This window comes from Megalops cyprinoides, chromosome 21 (genome assembly GCF_013368585.1).
Source record: "Megalops cyprinoides isolate fMegCyp1 chromosome 21, fMegCyp1.pri, whole genome shotgun sequence".
NCBI classification, from domain to species: domain Eukaryota; kingdom Metazoa; phylum Chordata; class Actinopteri; order Elopiformes; family Megalopidae; genus Megalops; species Megalops cyprinoides.
The window spans coordinates 5,223,866-5,248,804 of record NC_050603.1 but is presented as its reverse complement, the minus strand read 5'-3'; the positions used below and the strand labels follow the sequence as shown (position 1 = coordinate 5,248,804).

Sequence of the window (24,939 nt, the reverse complement as noted above, 5' to 3'; positions counted from 1 at the left end):
ATCAAGCCAAATTCACTGCCTTGTTTGGCCTGATTAGCAACTCCTCATGCTTTCACTGAAACACCCGTTCCTGCACCCAGGCGTTCACTGTCTCCCCCACACAAGTACATGCTTACAGTAAATGCAAGCACATGCTGGTGTATTGATAGACACCAACACAAACACACACGCAACACAGGCACACACACACACACACACACACACACACACATACACACACACAGACACACGGATTGTGCAAATTCACATATGCACTCAACTCCTTTCCCCCTCTCTCCCAAACACACACACACAGTCCCTCTCCATTGTCTGCAACCACAATGATTCTGCAGTTAAGTTAATGCAGAGGCTTTTAACAGACTGCAAAAGACCCCTCTTCCCATTATCAGCCCATCTGATCCCACAGCAAACCCTGGCATTAGTGCCCAGGGGGTCAGCTAGGGCCATGCCACTCCTGCCAGCTGCTGTCACCGTGGCTGTCATAACCTGTGTGTGTCTCTCCTCTCCATACAGACAGACTTTGAGAAAGACGTGGACCTGGCGTGTCAAACAGGTACGACTTTGCACTCCTCCGTTTCACATATTTCACATATTTCACACATTCGCACTAACCGAACAGGGAGAGCAAAAAGAGTGCAGGATCTGCACTGCAGAATAAAGTGCAGAGATCACACTGCAGTGTGTGGGGATTTCAGCAGTGCAATACAGGGAGCAGAATTCACACTGCAGTGTGTGGGGATTTCAGCAGTGCAATACAGGGAGCAGAATTCACACTGCAGTGTGTGGGGATTTCAGCAGTGCAATACAGGGAGCGGAATTCACACTGCAGTGTGTGGGGTTTTCAGCAGTGCAATACAGGGAGCGGAATTCACACTGCAGTGTGTGGGGATTTCAGCAGTGCAATACAGGGAGCGGAATTCACACTGCAGTGTGTGGGGATTTCAGCAGTGTAAAATAGGAGCTGGAATCACACTGCAGTGTGTGGGGATTTCAGCAGTGTAAAATAGGAGCTGGAATCACACTGCAGTGTGTGGGGATTTCAGCAGTGTAAAATAGGAGCTGGGATCACACTGCAGTGTGTGGGGATTTCAGCAGTGTAAAATAGGAGCTGGGATCACATTGCAGTGTGTGGGGATACAAGGTTGTTGGTGCTCACTCTTCTGTAGCGCCATGTCATTCACAGATGGATTTCTTGCACCATATAGCCATGCTTTTCAACCAAATGCTATTTTCATCAGTGTGGTTACCAGTGCTGTGTTCTGAGTAGAATGTGTAATAATTCTATAAAGCATGGAATATGTGAGTACAAATGAACACGACACTGTTATAATTTTCTGCATGCTTTCAGAGAGAGGACACCCATGTAAGTCTGGTCACTTTTGCCTTTGTTTCCCTGGGAATTTTTTTTTTTTTTGTGTGTGTGTTTCGTTTTTGAAATTCTGCTGCTGTTCCTGGAGAAGCAGACAGTGGAAATGTGTCCAATCAATTACCATTTCTCGTTCTAATGTTCAGTCAGTTGTTTCCATGGTGAATATTGGGTATATCTCTGAAAGAAGATCACTGCTTCACCTTTCCAGTATTATTTTATATTTATATGTCCTCAGGAGATTGAATTTATTGTTTGCACCACCTGAACTAATTGAACAGAACTAAACTGTGAAAGGCTGACCTATCAGCACTTAATATGTCCCAAACATTTCCCCTGACTTGCTCTTTCCAAAAAAGAACTTTCGGTCAGCACAAAAAGGTTGTCAAATTGTGCCTGTTATTGACATCACTCCTGAAATTTGGTCCTTTAAAATTTTTGATTTAGGATTGGGTTTCATGTTGCTTATGATAAATGATAAATGCTTATGATTGAGATTTAAAATCTCAATGTTGGTTATTGCATAAATTTATTGCATAAATTGTAATATTTGCTTTTTTAATCATGTATTTTGTTTTTTTGATATGCCCAGGTGTCATTATGCTCTCTGACATCACTTTCAAGAGTCAAACCAGTCCAGATGGTTGTTGTTGTTATTATGATTATTATTATCATCATTATTATTATAATTATTATTATTAACAGTTGAAGTCAGATGAAGATTGAAGACTTGTACCTTTATCACCACAAGCTCAGCATAATTTGATTTGAATAATTACACATTAATACTGTAATGGCAGTGCAGAACCTAGCTCAAGGCTCATTCACTGAAGAACAAGAGCTTCCAAGTTTCCATTAAGTGAAATCTCCCTTCATTGACACACTTTTTCCTCCTGTGTGAGAGCACTGTAACTCGCGCAGAACAAATTGCAATGCCTCAGTCCTATCGTTATTTTAATGATTTCGAAGCGCTGCGAGGAATAGTAACGTATTTAAAGGAGGAGTGAAGGATATTGTGAACCGGAACAATGTGTGACACTCACCGGTTTTGTGTGAACTGCTTTGAACCGACCCCTCCTGTCCCCTGACACAACACCACATCCCTTTTACATCATCTTTACACACCTCTTACACCCTGCCACCTGCTTATGTCTCTTTACACCTGGCCATACCCTCATCTTCCTCGTTTCATACTCTTCCTCTTGGCCCATTATTCTCTTTTTCTCCCTTTCTCTCCATCTTTGCCTTTGTTTGGTGCATTCTCTGCACCCCCCCATCCTGTTCCTCTTTCCTTACCCTCTCGACCCGCCCTTTTATCCTCTTCTCCTCTGTCATCCTGTCTGCCCTTTCCATTTCTCCTCCTTCTCTATCACCCTCTCCACCCTTTGCTCTACCTTCTCCACTCCACTGCTTCGTCCCTCTCTTTTTCCCTTCCCTCTTCTCTTTCTCTCCCCTCCTCCTCTCCTGCCCTCTGTCCGTCCACACCCCCCACACCCCCCTTCCCACCCCCCCCACCCCCACTCTTTGTTCTCCTCCCTTTGTCCCGCCCCCCAGTCATCTTTAAGGAGGTGAACACCTGCAACCCGGCCACCATCACGGGCACCCTGTCCCGCATCTCGCTGGACGACGAGGACGACCCCAAGCTGGCGTCCCACCAGGAGGGGGTCAACTTCAGCAGCCTGCCGGGCAACATCCCGCCGCCCAACCTGCTGGTCCAGGTGCCGCCGCTAGGGGGCCTGAACGAGCTGAGCGAGCAGCCGCTGAAGAAGGAGGTGAACGTGGAGCAGCAGCAGCAGCAGCACCAGCGGGGGGCGCCGGTGTACCTGTGCACGGATAGCGGGCTGGGCTGGGCGCGGCCGCAGGAGGGCGGCGGAGGGGGCGAGGGGGACTACATGGTCCTTCCCCGCAGGACCGCCAGCCTCAAGCCCCCGCCCCCTGAGGACGAGGACAAGCCCCTGAACATCGCCGTGGATGACCCCCCCTTCCCACCCCCGCCCTCGCCGCTCACCCTGCACACGGCCGAGAGCGAGGCCTACCCGGACTTTGTGGCGGTGGACCACATCGGCATGAACCTGAACCGCTCCTACGGCACGCTAAAGCAGCTGCCGGCCCACGCCCATGCCCACGGCCACGCCCATGGCCACACCCATGGTCACGCCCACTCCCATTCGCTGCAGTTCAAGCAGCGCCCCTCCGTCCGGCAGATCCTGGCCTCCGGCACGGTGGAGCGGACCCGGACCCTGCCCCGAAACCTGGGCAGCACCAGCACCAGCACCAGCCTGTCCGTGGGCTCCCTGGAAGTAAGTAGAGAGGGACTTAAAGGGTCACGTCGCCCCCTCACGCCCACCCCCGGGGGGCGTGGTCAGCCCACCCCTCTTAGTAAAGCACACAGCGACAGCACCATAAACCAGTATGATGGGAGACACGCCATGAAGGAAAAATCTAAGCATTAGATCAGCAGAACGCAGTAAGCTGTGAAGTGAAAGGGCATAATACTGTATGACAGTATAATAAGAGGCTTTCGAACAATAGTCACCCTCGCAGAAAGGGCAAAAGCGATGGGATTTAATGAAGACAAAGAGGCCTCCGAGAGGCACAAAAAAGGGAGTCAGCTGAACTTGGGTATATATTTAATACCGCCTCCCATACAGGTATATACCCACACACACACACACACACACACACACACACACACAATGCTTGTCTTACGCAGGAACAGCGAACACACAGGGTTGCTTCATCAGCATAATTACTGAACTCCAGTGTAAAGTTCGCAGCCTTATTAGTAGACAGGAAGTGGAGGAAGACAGATCAGTGAATTACGCCGGAGCAGCCGTCGCGGTGTCCCTAATACCCAAAGCCGTCACGGCGCGCCACCGCGTCTCGCGAAGGTCCGGCGTGTCTTCGTGTCTGCAATAAAAACACCGCAGTCCAGCTCGCCTGTGTCTATAATTACACAACACACCCGACGGGAGAGGGAACAGATGGAGGGGCGACCTGCGGTGCCAGAGAAACGCCACTCTGTGCGAAGCGCTCGCCGCCTTCATTAGCGCGGCGCCGGGGCCCTTCTTCTCGGAAGGGGGAAGTTTTTAAAGAGCGGACGCAGCGGCGAGGACCGCGGAGCTGCAGCCTAGCTCTGCCTCCCACGGCAGCTCTCTAATTCAGGAGGTTCAGTTTAGAGAGAGATGCAGTGAGCAGATCTAACTTACAGTACATTACATTACATGCGTTTAGCAGACACTCTTATCCAGAGCGACTTCCAGCACAAAAGAACGTAAATGTATCCTTTCAAGTTAAATGAGGAACGGCGTCAGACCAGTGAGCGTGAGCATAGCACCGTTCATGCACTACCACAAATTAACTTGTGAAAGTTGACTTACATTGTGCACATGCAAGTACACAGTAGAGGTAGATGGCTCAGCCAATCAGAAACAAGCTTTTCAGGCACACGTTTCTTTCCCTAAGTTGCAGGGGCTAAGTTATCGGGCTTAGTGACGTCAGGGGTAAAGAGTGCCACCCTTGTGCTGATCCAGGCCTGGGTGGCGTTGAGCTTAAGGAGTGGAGACAGCAGACACAGCTCACACACTGAACTGCCTGGCTGTTCTGCAGCTTGTAGGGCCTGATGTACACGCATAAGCTTTTAAATGGTGGTTTGTCTGAAGGCTGGGGCGTGAGGGTGCTGGTGTAGGACACAGTGTGTAGTAGTTTGTGCAGGAGAAGTGAGGACGGGGCTGTGTGAGCAGAAAAGGGGGGGGGGGGGGCGTGGGGGGGGATGTGATCCTTTAAGACAGGGAGGGTAGAGAAGGCCCTCCTCCATAGAGATGAGGAGTTTGCCCAGGGGAAGGGTGAGGGGGAGGTGCTCAGCCTGTTTCTCCTTGCATGCCCATGGGCAGGGATGATGGGTCCTGGAGCACCGCCCCCAAAATATTCTCCTGAGCCCCCTGCGACATCCTTCGGCCCAGCTCCAGAAGATGCCGTTTTCTTCTAGCGCACTGGAGGTAGAGGAATCCCAGTCTTTACAATCTGCTCTGCTGCTGGTTCTGGAGGCAAACAAGCTCTGTTCTGGCACAGTGACTAGTCATGCGTGTCCGGGCAGGTCCAGAACCAGCGCAAATTGGCCAGCTTGTAAATTCTGCTCCTTCGGTGGTCTTGGCTCCCGAGTCCTCTGAGCCATTGCATGTGGTGTTTGTTTTTCTTTGGATCTACTGTGGCCTCCTGTGTGTTTTAGCTTGGAAGGAGTGAGAAAGATCCCCTCTCATGTCAGCTGTGGTGGGAATTGAAAGGTTCCTCATTCACTTTGTATTCAGGGAGACAGACTCAGGCTGGAGAAAGGGCTAGAAACTTGGTGCTAATTGCTGTGCGTGTGTGTATGTGTGTACATATCCGTGTGTGTGTGTGCGTGTGTTGCAGTACAGTACACAATTGTCAGAGGATGAACTTTTTGAAGGTAAGAAGAGAAGTCCCACAGGTCCGTTGGCTGTGCACTGCTGTGTTTGTGGGAACTAGTGAAATGCAAGCATCAGGGCTGCTTCACTCACATCGTGCAACCATTTAGCACAGGGCAAGGAGTGGCACAACACATTCTCACCATTCTCGTTCCCTTAGCTTTATAGTCTTGTATAATAAATGCTTGTTCAATGAAATAAACAGGGTGGTTACGCTGTAGTGGTGCAGTGGTGGCTTGTGGCAGATCCCGTGCGGTGATGGTATTGTACTGAAGTAGCAGGATTGCTCTGCAGGCTGTTCAAATGCACCAACTCTCACTCTGATCATTGCTCTCACAGTAGAACTGACAGCTGAAAGTGACATTCCGTTGCATCATATTTTACATGCTGTGGTGACTATTTACATTTTACCCGTTTGTGCAGTGGGGTATTCTAAGTGCTTTGTGCAGTGGCGTAACCACGCTAGTAAACTGTGAGTTTGGCCCTGTAGAAACTGAGTGACAACCCACATTTTGTGGTTTCACTGCTCCGTTGCTTGCTTCATCCATTTCCTCAATACTGATGTGTGACTGTTACGGACTCAGAAGAATTTAAAAAAGATCATTTGCACAGATACGTGGTGCAAAAGATGCACAAATCATGCTCCTGGGTTTCAACCAAAAACCAGCCTGCTTTTGGTGTGCTTTTTGCCCCAGTGAGAAAGTAATTTTATACAGGAATGGTGGAATTCCGAACAACCGACAGTATAGATGTGCAAGTAACTGTATCCTGTTTCTACCACCCAGTATGTTTATCATTTGAGTACTGTTAAAACATCCATAGGATAGGAATCAGAAATTCTTTCCCAGAATTTCCCAATTTTTGAATCGTAGGATTTCAGATATACTTTCCGACAGTTGTACTTCAAACATCAGTGTCTGGAAGATGAATGGAAGAATTCAGAGGCGTGGACACCGTGGCAGAGTGGTTGTCGAGCTGTTGCTAAGGAAGTGAGGAATTCACTTGACGCAGCATGCAGGTGTGTCATGCAGGGGTGTTCTGTGGTTTTAGCCCAGTGGCCCCGCCTCCCCTCCCCCCACACTCAAGGTCAGGAAAGGTGCGGCACTGATTGGGCCTATCAGAAGAGTATTCCTACAGACTTTTAGGCTCCTCCCCTTGAGTTGGCCTACTGCAGAGTACGAGAGGGGTGCTTGTGTTAGTCGAACGCTCAACTGCTGTCATTGATAATGTCTTCTCTCCCTCCAGAGGAAAAGAGTACGATACTCTGAGCTGGACTTTGAGGTAAGACCCCTCCCCCTCTGCCCCCCCCCGATATACACCTCTGCGCTAAGCCTGCCGTGTGCTGCTGTCTGCTCCTGATTGGGTGCTGGGGGTGGGGTGGGCGGGGATGGGAGATGCACCGCGGGAGCATATGACATCACACCCCCACCCACACCGCCCGCTTCCCTGCTTCCTCCTAGCCTGTTTTCTGAGAGTTTTGCATTTTGGTTTGTGATAGCCCCCCCCCCCCCCCCAGCCACCCATCCATGTGTAGAGTAGAATGGCATGGATGTTGAGTGTCTGATGACATTGTGAATGAGAGGGGAAGGGGTGGAGAGGGCTGTTGGGGGGGGTAGGGTGACGGGGGTCCCATGGAATGACTGAGGATCCAGCAAATCTCCAGTCCGGAGCTACTCTTAATGCAGGCCGCCCCTCAGGCTACCTCCCCTCAAACCAAATCCTCCAAATACTGTTTCCCAGACTGCCTCAAAGTGGGTTCAGATTCGATCCAAATTAAAGCAGAACCGAGTCTCGCAATCCAGCTGGAGATTTGTGCTCCCATTTCGGAGGGCGTCATCTTCGAAAGGTATGTCTGGCTCATCTGGATGACTAACAGGCGTCGGTGCAGTGACCTTTAACCTTATCTGTAAGGAGATCCACCTTGGACATAATCACCCCACAGCGAACACTCACAACATTAAGTCAGACAGGGATGGCACGCAGCTTAGCGGCCTCAGTATGGTCCACGCTTTCCCCTCTGCCAACGGACACCCAAAAAAAAAAATGCTTGTAAAGTCATTGGCTTAATTGGAGTCTGTATGCACAGCGATACTTGGCGGGGTGGAGAGCGCAGCCCCTGTCATTTCTGCATGAGAAGCAGCTGTGTCAATTAGTTGCCAGGCTGAGTCAAACCACCTCCAATTAAAGCGGAGTGGCGGTGACTAAGCGTTTCCCCTCTGCCGGAACTCGACCGACCCCGGAGCCGGTGCACTGCACCGAACTCTGACTCTCACTCAGGACAGGGTGCACAGAGTTCAGCTCCGGAAAGCGACAGAACAAAAAAGAACAGTTCTACAAGTCATACTAACATCACTCCCCCCCCCCCATTTCTTTCTCCTGTCCTTCCCCTAAAGAGAGGCACATACACACACACACATACGAGACATTACGTTACATTCATTTGGTAGATGCTCTTATCCAGAGCAACTTCTAGCAACTACACGCACACACACAAACACACACACTCACACACACACACACACACACTCTCACACACACACACACCTCCCTCCTCCCCGGAGCGCTCCTTTTCGTTTTGCTCCTTTTTATTCTTTTATTTCTATCCCTCCTTCTAGAAAGTGATGCACACTCGCAAAAGGCACTCGGAGCTTTACCACGAGTTGAACCACTCCACCAAGTTCCACACCATAGACAGGTATAACAGGGATCCTGCTATGTCCACCTTCAAGGTAAGCTTCTGCCCTGGGGGAAAGCAAGGTCTCTGTAGACCTCCGTTGGCCTGTCCTCGATTGCTTCCATCACCCCACACCCACCCACCATGCTCAGGCGGCACCCCCCTTAGTTTCGAAGATAATGGTTTGCTCCATGGTTTGCACCTGCCCACATTTAGATCAGAATGATGTTTTTTTTTTTTTTTTTTTGGAAGTACTTGCGCATCTTGTTAACCTGATCGTGACATGCAGTACCTTTCCACTGTATCGCTTCAGGGAGCCCACACTGATGGTCCACATTGTCTCAAACCGGACATGAACCAAAGACTCTGACCTAATGTACGCTTAGCCTGATCTTAGTGCAGGCAGCATACTCGTGGTCGATACTTTAATTATTATGGAAGTTTTGAGTTTCTACAATTGCTGTGAAACTGTGACCTTGTGTAGTAAGGAGACATACATACAATGTTGTTTTCTTGTTTTGTTTTCTTTCTTAATTGGCCAACACATGCATATTCAATTTATTATGCTGTTCACTGTTTACCGTTTAATTAACGTCCACAGCTCTGTGCTGAAAGGTTTGCCTTTCCGAACTGCATTCCTTCATGTACAATTCTGTGGTTTTGAATGTCCAGTTAGCATAAGCATGATATTTACAGCAAGCGCGACCTTGAGTAGCGGCTGGAAAAATCGGCTGGTTGCTCTTGGTAGCATCATTACCACTGTGAGCTCAGAGCGCTTTGCAAGTCCGGAGGTGGTGTCAGTATGATTCAAGCCGGCCTTTGACTTGGAGTTGGCCGTGTGCTTGTCTGTCGGTTTGCTCACGAACTGTGCCTCCTGGCTCGGTGTCGTGGTCCCCCAAACGAGAGCTCCGCTCTGCTGCCTGGAGTCTGAGCGGAAGCTGACTGCCTGGCCAACACAGCTGCATGTGTGTCCACAGCTCTGTCATGTGACCAATGGCCCCCGTTGCATGTCCCCTGCCGGAAGGCTTAGCTTCGTCGTCATCTCATTGGACTTTGCCCTCATCCTCCTCAGAATTAACCCATTAACTCCCCAGATCGGTTCTGCGTTCCCCCCCGGCTACCCGCTCTCATGGCCCAATCCCGCATCGGCCTCTAAGAAACGGAACCAACGCTCATGTCTGTGTTTCCCACAGGACAGGAGGCTTAGCGCGGCCGCAGCCGGCCCAAGTGTTGCCAATGTTTTAATGCGCGATAAGTCGAAGATGATAAGGTTCCTCCCATTTGCTCTCAGGCTATATCGTCTCATTAAGAATTTGAAAATATATCCCCTGAGCGAAGTCGGTCCTTTATGAGTTATCAGGCCATAATCACTGTACTTTACCTTGGCAGTCAGAGAGCTGCTGTGTGTCAAAGCCAATTTGGCACTGCGGAGCAATGTCTCCCCTTTCAGAACGCCACGTAGCCATATCTTATGACACATCACTGTTTTAGAGCGTATTCATCGGTAATTTCAAGCAGAACATCTAAAGCCTTTAAATTCTCTCTAAAGAGTGTGCCTCTCTTTTATGTAATCGTATTCAAAGCTCCCTCATAAAGACACGCCGTGGATAACTCAGGCGCATTGATGACATGCTTGTCAATTCGCAAAAAGGAGTTGCCAAATAAAAAAAAAAAAAAAAAGGGTGGCTTGTTTTCCATTAGGTTAAAATGGCACGCCACTGTTGCGTTTGCCAATAAATAGATGCCAGCGTGTGCAAGGACTGTCATATTTCAGAGAGGAGTGAATCACTCGACAGCTGAAACAGTCAGAGCAGGCACGCTCTTGTTTTAAACATTCTGACGTAGATAACAGCCCATGTTCCGTAACCGTGGTGACGGTGATGTTTATAAACCTGAAAAAAAAGTAAAAATAAAACTGCAACTGAAAGAAATAAATGAACAGAAAATACTGCAATAGCTGTATATCTAACCTTTATTTCCATTAATGATTATATTTCCATCTCCAGGTCTGTTTGAAGGTTAACAGGGCTGCAGAGATATTAATCTGTTATAAAGATGAAATAAGGCTGCTTGGTGATTCCCAGAAACTAAGCGCACCTCTAAATGTTGATTGATAACTATGAGCATAAACACAGCTTTTGTGCTGAGAACACATTTCTTTGTAGAAACGGTTTTAAATAGCAGATTGTAAACCAGGTCTCTTCATCTCTGGCCTTTTTCAAGCTGAGGGGTGTCAGACCTCCATAGCAACAGAACCCTTCATTTCCTCAGAAGGCAGCATCAGCTGCTGGTTCTGGAAAAGCTCCAGATCTGGTAACTGTAAGCTGCTACCAGCTCCAAATGGGCTGGGCTGGGCTGGTTTTTCAGCCTTTGGATTGATTCAAACAAGGCCGTGATGGGCAGTATGCGGTAGCCCCCGCCCATTTCGGGGGTTCGTGGAGCCTCAGTCCCTCACGGTTCTGAGGATGGGGGGACTTCTCTAAGGCCAGAGACGTTGGGCCTTTTCATAAACAAGGCCTCTCGAATCCTGAATTCCCCCTCAGGGGGACTGTGGGCTCCCTGTGTGTGCTGGCATCCATTCCAACTGAAAATGCAATCCCACAAGTGTCAGCTGTTCACTGATATACAGCTGAGCTCCCTATTTACAAATACCCACTAAGACCATGTTAAATAAATGTATGTGTTCACATATTTACAAGTTGATAATCAATCAGATAACTAATGTGATGTGCCCTGACACTTTGACAGTTTCCATATAAAGAGGTTATTTAATTTATTTATTTTGTTTAGATTGACTGGTTTTTTGACCCATTGATTAACTGACTGGTTTGACTGACTGGTCGGTTCATTGGTTATTTGATTGATTGAAAGTGACATAAAACCAACTCCTAAACAGTGAAACTGAACACCTATCTGTGAAGCCAAGGCAAAATAGAAACCAAACCGTATACTCTTATTAAAACCAGTAGCGTGGTGTAGTGATTAGTAACGAGACCTCATAACCAAAAGGGTTGCTGGTTCAGTTCCCTCATTGGGGCGCTGCTGTTGTACCTTGGGCAGGGTACCTAACCCACAGCTGCCTCAGTAAATATCCAGCTGTATGAATGGATAAAAATGTAACTTATCTAAGTCGCTCTGGATAAGAGCAACTGCTAAACGACTGTAATGCAATGCAGTGTAATATAAAGACAAAATGGAGCACTATTTTCAGTGACATTGACTGGTTAAGAGAGTGCCTATAGGGGCCAGTTTAGGCAGACCTATGCTAAAACGTGTTAAAAATATAATCTCCCAGAAACCCTGAATCCCACTCCCTCACCCCAATCCCACCCCCCACCCCAAATAAAAATAAATAAATAATTAACTAAATCACCCTCTAAACATCCAGCCTGTGAAAGATCTTTCTCTGGCTCAACATTCGCCCATGCAGGTCCCACCTCCACCGCCTCCGAGACAAAGCGAGCCTGTATTAACGCGGAAAATGAGCTTCGTTTACAAAGAGAGCCAGCGTAAGCATGCTAACGAGTCCATGAAGCTGCCGTAAAAAAGTTGTGCCTCAATGTGTAGGACCTCTAGGGGTTAGCGGTGCTGTGGCCTGGTGGCGTGCTGGTTTTTTTGTGTTCTGGTTTTTGTTGTTGTTGTTGTTGTTTTTAAACTTTGTTATCGTGTGTTACTTGGCTGTGTTACTGGGGCCCTAGCAAGCCAGCAGGCATCTGAGAGAATATGTGTCACCTGCCATGCTGAGAAGTCACCTCCCCATCTGTGGTCTGTCCACATCCATGCAATGTGCTGATTGGTCTGTGCCAGTGCCTGTCAAAGTATGCTGAGGGTTGAAGATGTAACTCCGTAGTGACACTTTGAACAATCAAGACTGTAGAGGTGCGCAGCGGCTATGACCAAGAACTCCACCCTTTGCAGTGGTCCGCTCGGTGACAGGCACCGAGACGGACCAATCGCTGCACACCTGCGTGGGTGTGGACTGACCGTGATTGGTTAAATGCGGGCAAGCACCCTTCCACAAGCCGTGGAAGAAAAATAAGCAAACAAGGATTGGGCCAATTTATACGTGTGAGGTGCGCTCGGTGTGCTGGCCGCTGTACAGATGGGTGCGCGTTCTCACAGCAGCATTCCTCTCCTCCCTCCTTTCTTCCGTTTAAATCGTTCCGATTTTCTCAGTTTGCTGCCTGATGAAAACGGTGGGCTTAGGGGGGTCACTGGGACTCCCAGAAATGCACCTGCTCAGAAATAATCCATCCTCCACAACATCCCTCTCTCTCTTCTCTCTCTCCCTCTCTCTCTGGCTCCTTATGCTCTTTCCCTCACTCCATTCCCCCATTCAGTATTTTACCCTCATCTCTCTCTCCCTCTTTCCCTTCCCACCTCTTTCTCTCTATCACATTCATTCTGATCCTCCTTCTACTCTCTTTCTCTCTCATCCCCCTCACTCTCTATTCTCTCCCTTCTTCTCTCCAATCTCTTTCTCCCTCTTTCCCTCCATTCTCTCTCCCTGCCTTCATGTCTTTTGCTTTCCTTCTCTCTCTCTCTCTCTCTCTCTCTCTCTCTCTCTCCCTCCCTCTCACCAGTTCTTCCCTCTCTTCCTTTCCGTGGGTGTGATCAGCTGTGCCGAGGGGGTAAAGCTTCCGTCCGCAGAAGTCAGACACTAAATTGCCTGTAAGTTAGCGAGCAGCAGGGCTGATGCAGTTTGAAAGGCACTTAACCTCTGCGGTGATGATGGCAGCTCTGTGTATTGCAGCGGTGAAGGCACTCAATATTGCCACTAATGGGTGAAGGACATGTACCCTGTGTTCCAGTTATTCACAATAATCCAGACGCCACAGATTCACACAGCAGGACGAAAAAACTCCCTGGCATCTGAAATGTGCATCGGCTTTGCTCGGTTCACTTCCATGTCCAATCAGCGCGGTACAGCCGCCCAGCTTGCATCGGAGTCCTTTATAACGCTGGATCGGCGTCAGAGACACATGAGAGCATTGCTGTACTGTTACATGAACGCTGTCAGGATGTAGAAGTGACTCTACAGTATCAGTGAGCGCGTGGTTTAGAGACCAGACTAGCAAAACAGAAGCCTGTATCTTGATTTCAAGCAACAATCAGAGATGGTGGACAGCTGAGAACAAAAGGCCTTGATTCAGATATTATTTTTATTATTATTATTATTATATACATGGCAAATTACTAGGCTGGCATGGCAAGACGAATAATACGCAGAGCTGCAAGAACAAGACATAGGTCCGGAATAGCAAGTAGCACCGCAGCGATGATACATCAGGCTAAAAATCTGTGCCAGGATCACCGTGCAGCCAGTCCATTACAAGTAGATACATGGCGCTTAAAATGATTATTATGAAGAAAAGCTGTCCTTCACGCTAAGCACAGTGAGGGCATAATGTATGATCGTAACTGTAAGAGCAACTATAAAAGCTAATATACGTGCATCAAGCAGGAAGGCACATTCTTGCATAATACAGATCTGTAAAACCCCTCGAGCTGTCAGCCCAGGTATCACGTGATACATTTACACCTGTTTCCGAGTAGAACACATCGGTCTTATTCTTTCTTCCATTTCTTCATTTCTTTGTTCTTTCAACTTCAGCGCTGCACTCTCCACAACTGCATAATTTAGCCGTTAATTGTGTAATTAATTTGTCTCATTAGAGCTTTTTAATTATTTCCGTACCCTTTTGCTGGATGGGTTTATATTTCTCTCTTTTTTTTTTTTTTTTGGTAATTACGCGTTAGGATGAATGCAGTAGTTTGTGCTGTGTTCTGTGGTTTTGGCTAATCCGGTTGGTATCGAGGGTCTTATGAGGGGAGAGAGATCTCAGCTGGTGCTGCAGGACATGAGGTAGCAGAGACTCAAAACACAGAGCGAATTTAGCGCCTTTGCCCAGTGAAGACCGAGGGAGGAAGTCTCGCCAGTGTGCGAGATTTAACATTCAGCTATTTCCTTTACTTTAAAAGCCTTGTTTCCTATAAATGGTTTGACCACAACAGCATATTGACTCCATATTCAGCTTACCATTGTTTATTGTAGCACCATGTGACAGATTGGCACGTCATCTCATCTAGTCTGACAGTTTTGTACTGTTTTCCCAATGGCCTTATTGTATGAAATTATGTGCATTTGCGTGCATAAGCCATTCTGAATAAGAGGATCTAACAACTAGACTTAATGTAAAATATACTTAATGTAACAGTAATAGAAAACTAAGTGTATGTTAGCTATGTGTAGGTACATACAATGTTCACGAGGTTGAAATAGTGTTCCGCAGTATGGAGTGTACCGTAGTTCTCACCTGTGTGAAGCAAAAGCGCTGGAGAGAAGGAAGAAGGAATTGTGGGATGTGAATGGATATCAGAGACCTTCCTCTATGTTCTGGTTCAGTGACCCAACAGCTCAAGCTGGCAGCCTCTTGTGACCCGGTTCTCCTATCAGTACAAGCCCATCTCTGATGCCTGCTGGCTTGCTTGTAGTGAGGCCGTTTGGTGTGTGATTGTGCATATTAACATTAAATATTGTTCACTTAACATTGTGCGAACGTGTCGAACAAGTGCATTGTTATTTTTATTGCTTTTTTGTGTTCTCAGTGGATGGTTTTTTTTTTTTGGTTCAAACTGCATGTTTTCTGTCATAGTTTGACTGTAGCCAGGCAGTCAGCCGACCCAAGGGCCACAAACATGGAAAAGGTAAAAACCACAATCCCCCCTCCCCCCCCCCCAAAAAAAAAAAAAAACTAAAGCTCTGTCAGCGCAATAGACGTTCAGAGTATGAGAATTTCTTCTGTGTTTCTCTGGCTAGTCCTGTAGATTTAGAGCTGGGCCGATGATGTAGAGGACATAGTCGCTAGTCTGCATTGCCGCTCCTAAACTTCTCCATCCTAACCGTGCCGTGCTGGTAGTGTGGCCTCTAAACTGTGACTGCTCGTGCCCCGTCTAGTGCCCACAAAGTGTCTTGACCTTTGACCTCTTACCTTTCATGCTGGCAGTGATGTAGAGGCTGTGCTTTTCCCTGCTTTTGTTTGTTTCTTTCTTTCAACGAGTAGCGAAACTTCAGGGTTTCCGATTGGTGTTGGATTAAGGACGTATAATTCCCTCTGGACCATGCACGCGGTGCTATTGGTCAGGGGGAGGTCAGGTGGTCTCTGTGAAGCCCCGCCCCCAGGAAGTTCAGCAGCTAATGGAATGGAGAAGGAGCCTGTAATGACAGCACAGCTCCAAAGTTATATCAACCAATCAGAAACAGGCTTCTGCTTGTGGGCTTTCTGCGTTCTGCTACAACATTTAGCAACCTCGGTCCTGGACCGTAACAGAAACGCAGCTTGCCAGAGGGGGGCAGCGGTGAGGCGGTGTGCTCTCGCTGTAGCGGGTGAACGTTTCAGAGGGACCTGGGGATGAGGTGTGCCTTCGGCAACAGAGCTACACACAAGCCTCAGCCTGACCAAACCGCGGTGCGATGGGATCGAGCTTCCCTGCTTACGCACACACTGCACCAAGAAGCGCCACGTACCACCTCACCCCACACCACGCCCGCAGCCGTTCCCCTCACGCTGCCCCCACCCCACCCCACCCCTCAGAGAACGGTCCTCATGGTCATTCAGTAACCAAGTAACTCAGCAAACCCCAATCCCCGCTCCCCACCCCCACCACCACCTCCATTCACCTCTGCAGCTGTCTCACGCAACGAGTCCACACACAGGAGAAAACATGTCCGATTCAGAGGGACGAGATGTTCTGTGTTGTGGTGATATTGATTAGATATCAGCTCTGTGACTGACTGGTGCTGGGACCCACGGAAGCTGCTGTGGGATTGATGGAGGAAGCAGTTCAGAGAGAATGGGGTGGGAGGAGAGGGGGGGGGGGTTGAAGGAGAGGAGAGACAGAAAAAGAGAAAAAGGCAGCGAGACAGAGACCTGCCTTTCAGAATGTACACAGTGTTCACGAGCGGGTACGTAGAACAGGACAGCGCAGTGCACAGGACACGCCTATCCTCTCTGTCACAAGCTCCACCCCTGTCCGTGCTGGACCTGCAGGGCAGTGGGACAGACACACAGAGAGGGGGTGGAGTCCCGCGGGGGGGAGGGGGCTTTCTGCGGTGACGTCTGCAAAAGGAATCCCGGGAGTGAGATTGTGGCGCTCAACTGCTCCAGTGCTCTATTCCAGGCGGGGCCTTCAGCAGGGCGGGGCCTCCGGGGGGGTGGGGCAGGGAGGGTGTTAGGGATTGGGTGTCCCTGGCGACCGTGCCCCCTCATTCCTCTGTGCATCATCTTTGCTCAGGGGCTTTGTCTGGCGTATCACTGCCTCTAAGAATGTACGTTTGTGTTTCACTGTGCAGTGTTAACGTCTGTCTGCCGTGGTGGCGTGAACTGTATGTCTGAGTCACTGAGCAGTCTGGGAGGGTGTGTGTACGCCAGCATCCAGCATTAGGGTGTATGCGAGTGTCTCTGTCAGTCTGCAGTGCGTGCGTGTGTGTTAGTGCGTAGTGTGTGTTAGTGCGTAGTGTGAAGTGTTGGATGCCGTTGTTAGTGTGTAGTGCTGGGGTGTGTGTTAGTGTGAGGTGTTGGATGCGGTTGTTAGTGTGTAGTGTTAGGTGCGGTTGTTAGTGTGTAGTGTTGGGTGCGGTTGTTAGTGTGTCGTGTTGGGTGCGGTTGTTAGTGTGTCGTGTTGGGGTGTGTGCTAGTGTGTAGTGTTGGATGCGGTTGTTAGTGTGTAGTGTTGGATGCGGTTGTTAGTGTGTAGTGTTGGATGGGGTTGTTAGTGCGCAGTATTTGGGTTTGTATGTTTGTGTCTGTATGTATGTGTATATCAACATGCAGTGGTGAGGTGCGTGAGTTAGAGTGCTGTGTAGGGTGTGTGTGTGTATGTGTGTGTTAGTTTGCGGTCTTGGGATTTATGTGCGTGCGTGTGTGTGCGTGCATCCGTGTGTCCGTCCGTGTGTGTCTGTCTGTCATTGCAGGACCTCTGTTGGCTGTTGGGAATGAGACGGCACTCTCGCCTGTGGAGCTAAACAGTGTCTGTTTCCCCAGGACCAATCAGTGACTGAGATTTCCACCCTTTCTCTCCCCCCCTTTTTATCGCAACAGAGGGAAAAGCGGTGGAGCATTTCGTCTGCCGGAGGTGAAAAGAACTCTTCGAGTGTAAGTAGAAAAGAACTGACAGTGACAGAGAGAGAGAGGAGAGAGTGAGAGAGAGAGGAGAGAGTGAGAGAGAGAGGAGCAACAAGACATGCACAAGCAACACAATCGTGTTAGCTTTCCATCCCAGGAGTAAAGCTGGACTCCGCTCTAGAATTAACAACACTTCTGCATTACAAAATGTTCCTTCTCCAGCGTTTAGCATGCAAATTGGCACCCAGATTATGCTTTTTGTATTCATTTTGCCAACTGTCTCTCCGTGACGCTCAGAGAATCGCAACTGGTCTTCCACTGCCCCCTGGTGGCAGGTGCCAGACCAGCACCAGATAGCCACACTGTTGCAGCAGGAGCTGTCACAGGTTTTGGTCTCCTCGCTGTCAGACAGCTGTTCAAACTGTTTCACTTCTCAGGTGGTGCCCAAGCTCATATGGGGCTTAGTTAGAAAGATCAATATTTAGAAGCTTTTCATGTTATTTAAAAGGGGATATTCAGTGAAAGCAAAGTTCACCCGCAGCAATGAATCTGAGACGGTGCAGATTTTAGCTTCGTGTGTCAAGACCGGAATCACTTAGCATGCGCAATCGAGGGGAGGTCCATGGATTTGTCCATGCGGTACTGATGAATGCAGACGTGACGGAAATGCGACACGCTGGAAATCAAACCCGCCCGGGTGACCGTGCAGATGTGACAGGGTTGCATGGTGACAGTGGCGATGGTGTGACAGTCCACATCAACCGTGACGGAATACAACTTTGAAAAGGGGGGGGGGGAGCAATAGCAGCCCATCGGTGTGGAAGCCGAGTCCTCAACGACACGTGCGATGTTTTTCAATCTCCTCAGCGGGACATCAGCAATGCCGCCGACCACACCAGTGCGAGGGAGGAGTGGTAATTGATCATTTCTAATTTACTGAGACGCATGGGTCCATACGTCTCCTGTTCAATAAGGGGAGCCCTGTGATGGATTCTCCGGGGCCGGAATTCATTATCATATTACATGTTTTCTGAAATGCATAGCGTGCACACGAGGTGGTGGGGGAGAGGGGGGTGTGGATGCAGGTGAATAATATGCGTCTTTGTTTAGACGACGCCAATTCTCAGCGGTCTCCAGGAAAGCTCATTACGTTCACACGTGGATTGAACCTCGTTTAGCTGACTCGGTTTTCGTTTCGTAGGGAGCGCCGAACCCGATCACGTCTGAGGAGTATCGGGAGAATTGTGAAAGAGGGAGCCACTACACTGCATTATTAATGTTATGTTCTTTTGGAGTTTTTTGGTATTAGCACACCTGACTGAGTTTCAAGATGCTTCTCACATTTTTGCAGTCATACTGGTATCACACTCAGTTTTAAATTACGTCTGTGATATCGGCTTGCTGTAAAGCAAGCCGAATATTGGATGTGTGGAAGTTATCTATTTGCCTTCAGGCCGGATCAGTTCCTGGCACCTGCTAACTGCCAATAGTAGAGTTGTTATATTGTTGAGAGGCAGCTCATTCGTTGATAATGGGCTTTGTGTATCCAGGTAATACCTGAGTGCAATACACCAAACAGCCCCCAAACTCTGTGGTTTATACACGCAAATACTCATGCCAAGTTTAATTGAAGTAGCTGTGAAGAAAGCACTGAATTGTTCACTGAACTCCTTGTTCTCTTAGTATGCCTGTAGGACCAGACAGTGTAGGTACAATATTCCATTTGTAGCTGATCCTAGATCAGAATAAGAATTTAATGCTGAGTGGTTGGGGCTTGTATTTTGGATGGGCAAGCTGTTAAGATCTTGTTGTCAAGGACTGAAAGAACACAAAGTCCACAGTGCAGCCCCGCTCAAACGATCACAAACACCCGGATGGGGGGGGGAGCAGAGGTTGCCGTGGGGATGGACTGAGGTGACTGCTGTTTGAAATGTGTGACAGCCTCGTCCCTGTGTGTGTGCTCCCACCCGGCAGGACAAGTCCACCCCAGACGACCAGCACTCCTGGGACAGCTTCAAGACCATGACCCCAGACCCCTCGTCCGGCCCCAGCGAGCAGAAGGACAAGCTGGAACTGCACAGCAAGAACTGGGACACCTCCTCCGCCAACTCCCCAGACACCCCTGAGGGAGACTTCCAGACTGAAGTCTGAGTGCACACACACACACACACACACACACACACACACACACTTATATGCGCGCGCACACACACACACACACACACACACACAACTATGGATGCACATAATCATAAACAGGACACACACAGACATATTCATTCTTACAGTGTGTGTACGGACGCTCCACACAAACTGTCCTGCAGAAAGAAAGGAAGAGGAAAACGACTGTTGTGTGCTCTATTTTCGCAAAGACACTTTAAAGGAACAGGGGTGAGGAATGGGGTGTTTTTTAAAAAAAAAACAAAAAAAAAACTGTTTCTGAAATGTCTTGATTTTTCTCCAGAAAGGATTCTCTTTCAAATGTTCGATGATATTTAAAAAAATGAGCATTTCTGCACCGTTCTTTTATAGAAAAGAAAGTTTCTCACTGATTATCGCACACGATGAAGCCCTTTAGATTGATTTTCCATCCTTTATCACCTATGGGATGATTTGAGCTCTCTCTTCAACAAATGAAAAGGAGGCCAGGGAGGAGTAAGAAGCTACTCATTAATAAAAAAAAGTCCACAGCTTTTTCTAGCATTCGAACTGGTCCACTCTCATCCTGTCCTCCTGGATTTTATGTTACTTTTTATAATTTTATTTAGTTATGTCCTGCTTTTTTGCGTATGTCCTTCCCCCCTCAAAAAAAAAGAGAAAAAAAGCAACTAAAACCTCAGTTTTGTCTCATGGTCCATCTCTTGTGAAAGTTATTTTGGTTGGTTTGTGGCTGTTGTTCTAACTTGTACATTTTTGTTTGTTTTTTTTAGTTTACTAATATACATGTCATTTTTTAAAATACTGGTTTACATGACAGCATACTCGGTTCATTGCTTGAAAGCAAACTACAATGCATAATTGTAATCCATACAGGAAGAAAATTTATTTCCAAGGTTTACTTAAAGCTGATCTGAACAGATTGTCTCAGAAGTGTTCTAACATATGCAGTGTTTGCCCTCACTCCATATACTCAATGAGCTGGTACTAACTGTCCATGTAAACACATACACTCAGCTTTCGAAATGTGTATTGTTCACGTCTTCGGGAGGCTGCGCCGTTGCCAGGTGACACCTGCGGACACAAGCCCGGCCACGCTTGGCGCTTCTCATTCGAGCGCTGCCGGATTTGCCCGCGTCGATTAGGCGGTGTCACCAGCTGGGGTTTTTGCGAAGACACTCGGAGGCCGGAGAATCGAGGCCAATCACAGAATCACAAAACGCCCCCTATCAGACCGCATCACACTTCCCGTCCTCTCGAACCTGTCTCGGGCTGAAAGCGGCGCCGCCCGTGTACGGAGAGAATCGCTAACCGCGTTAGACAGCGGACCGCAGCTCGCTATTTACGAGCGGGGAAGAGGCGCGGCCGCAGCTCTGCCCAGAGGGAGCGCTTTGGCAGTCGCGGGAATTGCATTATCTTGCATTATTAATTTGCTCTGCAGTTGCCCTTATCTCGGGGGTGAGTTGCAGTGTGTGCAGTTTCAATCCTCCGCATCCTCCCTAACCCGTTCTGTGCCGCTCCATGTTTATCCGAGCCCTTTTCCTACTTTCTCGCACAGCGGCGGCATCACTGCTGGTATCTGACCCCGAAACCTTCAGGGCGGTAGTCTAGCGATCTGACCCACGCTGCTGCGCGACACACACAAGCACACACACACAAGCACACACACACACACACACACACACACACACACACATAGGGCATAGTCAGCTACTGCTGACTATGCCCGTGTCTCTAAGAGCTCTGAGTGAGCATAGATATAAAATCACTAGATCAAGATGCAGCATTCTCTCCGCCTTCCACTTTCGGCTCGTATGATAGAGTGTCCCGACCTGACAGGCGCACAGAACCGGGCGTTCCAGACTCCCCTTATTACATTAAAGTAGCTTCTATTACAGTCTTAACGGGCTGTGCCGTTATCCACCTCCTGTGGTGGCAATCTGCAAAAGACGCAACCCTTCTCTGCCTCCTGTGGTAATGTAGCACTCCGATGTTTCTTTTCCTGGCCCTTGACCGCTCGACAGCAGATATAATGGGATGGATTGGTTGATTGGCCAATTTGTCCAGCAGCTGAAGATGTCTTCTAATGTGGCTCTGTGAGAGTGCCGGGTGGTGGAGCCGGGCCCCAGGAGCGCTCCCAGAGTAGGCCTGACGAGCTAAGAGTGATGACTTCATCTTCTTTATGGGCATAGCCGGAAAACACATCTGAAGGGACACTGCTGTCTGGGTTTGTGAGCTTTTAGGGGGGGATGTGGCTGTATCTAGACAGGGAGCGCAGATGGTGAAGATTACTGGGGGGTGTGGGGCGGGGGGGGGGGGGGGGTCTGTGTGTACGCTTTGAGGGACAGGTAAGTCTAACTCGGCTAGAGCCGCTCATTTGTGTTTTTTGCAAAGCTCGCCATGGTGTCTAACTATCGCTCGCTGGCCGTGTCTTTAAATTTGTCTGTTTTTTTTTTTTTGTTTTGTTATTTTCGTTATTTATTTCGTCCGCTTCATTCTATCTCATGGCCACGTGAATCGCTGGCTGAACACTGACTTGTTACCTGGTGTTTCCCTGCTGGAGGGTGATGTCACAGGCAGTGGGCAGGGCAGGGAGGGGACACTGTCGATGTCCGGGAGGCAGGGTCCGTCAGGCGGTGTGACGTCAGCCCAGGAAGGCCCTCCGAGACCTGGTCATGCTTAACGGCACTCCCACGAAGGACCAGCCACCTGGAACGGGCCAATAGGAACTCTTCACCACTTCACCATTGACCCATGCATGGAACTGTCGCCCCCCCTACCCCCCCCCCCCCCCCCAAAAAAAAAAATTCGGAACAAAGAGACCACGGTGACATAACAGGAAATACTAGAAACTTCAAACTGTGTTGCGTTTGAATCTGATTTCTCGATCTCGCACTGTAGAAAAACTCGAGGATTGCCTTACAGTCGTACTGTTTTATTGAATATGCATTCAAAAAATGTGAGCATTGGAGAAATGCCAGGGAGAAGAATAGGTCAACTTTTCCAGTGATTCTTACGCATTTGCAAAGGTATCAAAAAGCTAAAGTGGGGACATTACAGTCTGCTGAGGTCCTAGAAATGCCTGTGGAAAAGTGGTTTTGATGCAAATGTGACCTAACTCACTGGGCTTTAGCAAACTGTGGAATATAAAATATTTCTCAACCTCTTGGTGCAGGAATTGTCCGACTACCCAGCTGTCTTGTTTGAGACTTTGAGTCCATCCCCCCCACCACTATCCACCTCTTTCCTGTGGGTGTGAAAGGCTTGTTCCTGGAAAAAAAAATCCTATTTTCCCCATTTCGTGTTTTTATACATGAGATTGTACAAAGTAGTGCTCTACTGTTTTCATATAGTGTCTTTTTATATGAAAATAAATTTTCAAACCAAGTCAAGCGTGTTGTGCAGAAAGTCCTTTTTTTTGGACAGTTGTGAGTCTAATCTCTTTGGGAGCCTTGGGGTCAGTGCTGTTGTTTTTAGCTGAATTGGGGTTAAGGTGTTTGTTCTGTTGTCCTGTGGTGAGTAGTACAACAGTACGCATGATTGGATTTTGGTAATCATGCCCTCTGACCTTTGAACCTTGCCAGCTTTATTCCAGCTACCTAAACAGAAGTGATAATATCCCCAGGAGGGCCATCTGAAAACTTAGAAAACAGCTGCAGTCAGTGACCCCAGTCACTGCAGAAAAAAGACTAGCTTCATAATTAGGGTTGCCCAGTTTGAATGCATGTTTCAAAGCAAAAATGCCTCACATTAAATATGGCCAAACCTTCAGCCTAATAATACACTGAATGTTGTTAAATATTCACTTGCTGCCTCGCTTGTGATGAATAATTCATGACCAACTCACTGAGGTTGTAGAAGTTTATGGAAATCTGATTCTGTTTCGCTGAATGTTGTAAACTGTCATCAGACCTCTGATCTTATTAAGAAATTAAAAGCATTTTAAAGACATTGCATATTGCTTAAAAAAAACACGTGAAGGGTAGCATGATAATCCATCACAAAATATCAAATAAACAGGAGTTTGCGTCGCGGTTGTGGGGCGTTTAGTGTGAGTGCAGAGTGGGACCTTAAGGTGCAGGTCCGTCTGCTTCAGAGTGCTGTGTCCTAGAGCCAGCAGCGCCAGCTCCCAAAGGCTGATGGGTAATTCAGACACAATATCTGTCTTCGTGAGAGGCACTCATCTCATTGGGTAACGGAGGCAAAGTGCAGGAATGATAGGGGAATGAGAGACACGAACCGGCCCGAGGGAGGCAGAACACTGAAAACACATCATACTAATGTAGGTGGGATGTTTTTTAGGGTGCGTTCAGAAGGTTTGATCCCTTAGGTTGTGCTTTTACACTGTACCAGAAGTGTTCTGCGGGTAATGGGAGTGATGGATGGGTGCAGAGAGAGAGTGTGAGTTAAAAGAGAACGAGGACAGGAGCCAAGCCTGACCCCAGTGGACCTGAATGACTTCTGTGCAACGAGATTCTTTTATAGAGGAACAGCCCCCCCTGCAGGGAGCGAGAAGCGCTACAGCTTCTGCTGGGTGCCTGGGTCTTTTAGCATTGCGGGCTAAATGGTCTTAGTGGGAGCGATGTGAATGTGAGAGTCGCCAGCTTGTGTTGCTGGCACGGTCTGCCCAAAACTACAATAACCGCACCTGATTGGCCGAGTGAGAGCTGGCTAAATCTGTGAGATCTGCCAGCCAGACAAAACAGCAGGGCAACAGAGACACATGCGGCTCTCACTGCCCCACTTCACACCTTCCCTGGCAGCAGCATGCACCTTCATATTCAAGGGTTTTATGTGAAGTGGAGTCCCCCAGGGTCCAATGTTTGGACCTCTGCTGTTCCATATTTACAAAAATAACACTGATGCTGGCATTTGAAGCAAAGTATTTAAATTGCTGATGGCACAAATCTTAAGGGTAATGTAAACAGTTTGTGTAAATGATTCTACGGGGTCTGAAAAGACTGGAATTGTGCAGATACCTGGCATGAAATTTAACAATGCCAAAATGCAAGGTTATGTATTTAGGCAATAACAGTTTAATGCATATTTGTTTTATTCGTGGAACTAAATTAGACTGTGCATCATATGAATCAGACTTCGCCACATTGTACAGTAAAAAAAGGCAAATGGGATGTGGTATAGAGCAAACAGTGCTGAATATATGTCAAAGGA

General features: G+C 48.2%; 1 protein-coding gene across 6 annotated transcripts in view; it reads left to right on the top strand.

The window, feature by feature from the left end:
• Window positions 1–19,821, top strand: part of adgrb2 (adhesion G protein-coupled receptor B2) — a 249,326-nt gene extending 229,505 nt beyond the window's left edge. For 2 of the 6 annotated variants that reach the window (XM_036515957.1, XM_036515956.1), the window contains exons 26-32: window positions 514–553; window positions 1,349–1,363; window positions 2,921–3,666; window positions 7,057–7,092; window positions 8,427–8,540; window positions 17,587–17,640; window positions 19,585–19,821. In XM_036515957.1, the coding sequence (XP_036371850.1) occupies window positions 514–553; window positions 1,349–1,363; window positions 2,921–3,666; window positions 7,057–7,092; window positions 8,427–8,540; window positions 17,587–17,640; window positions 19,585–19,761 (1,182 nt within the window). In that variant the 3' untranslated portion in view covers window positions 19,762–19,821. Of the gene's footprint in view, window positions 1–513; window positions 554–1,348; window positions 1,364–2,920; window positions 3,667–7,056; window positions 7,093–8,426; window positions 8,541–11,915; window positions 11,995–15,141; window positions 15,194–17,586; window positions 17,641–19,584 lie in introns of all 6 variants that reach the window. The other 4 variants (XM_036515960.1, XM_036515959.1, XR_005004465.1 and 1 more) reach the window with 3 other exon arrangements.
• The last annotated feature ends 5,118 nt before the right edge of the window (window positions 19,822–24,939 follow it).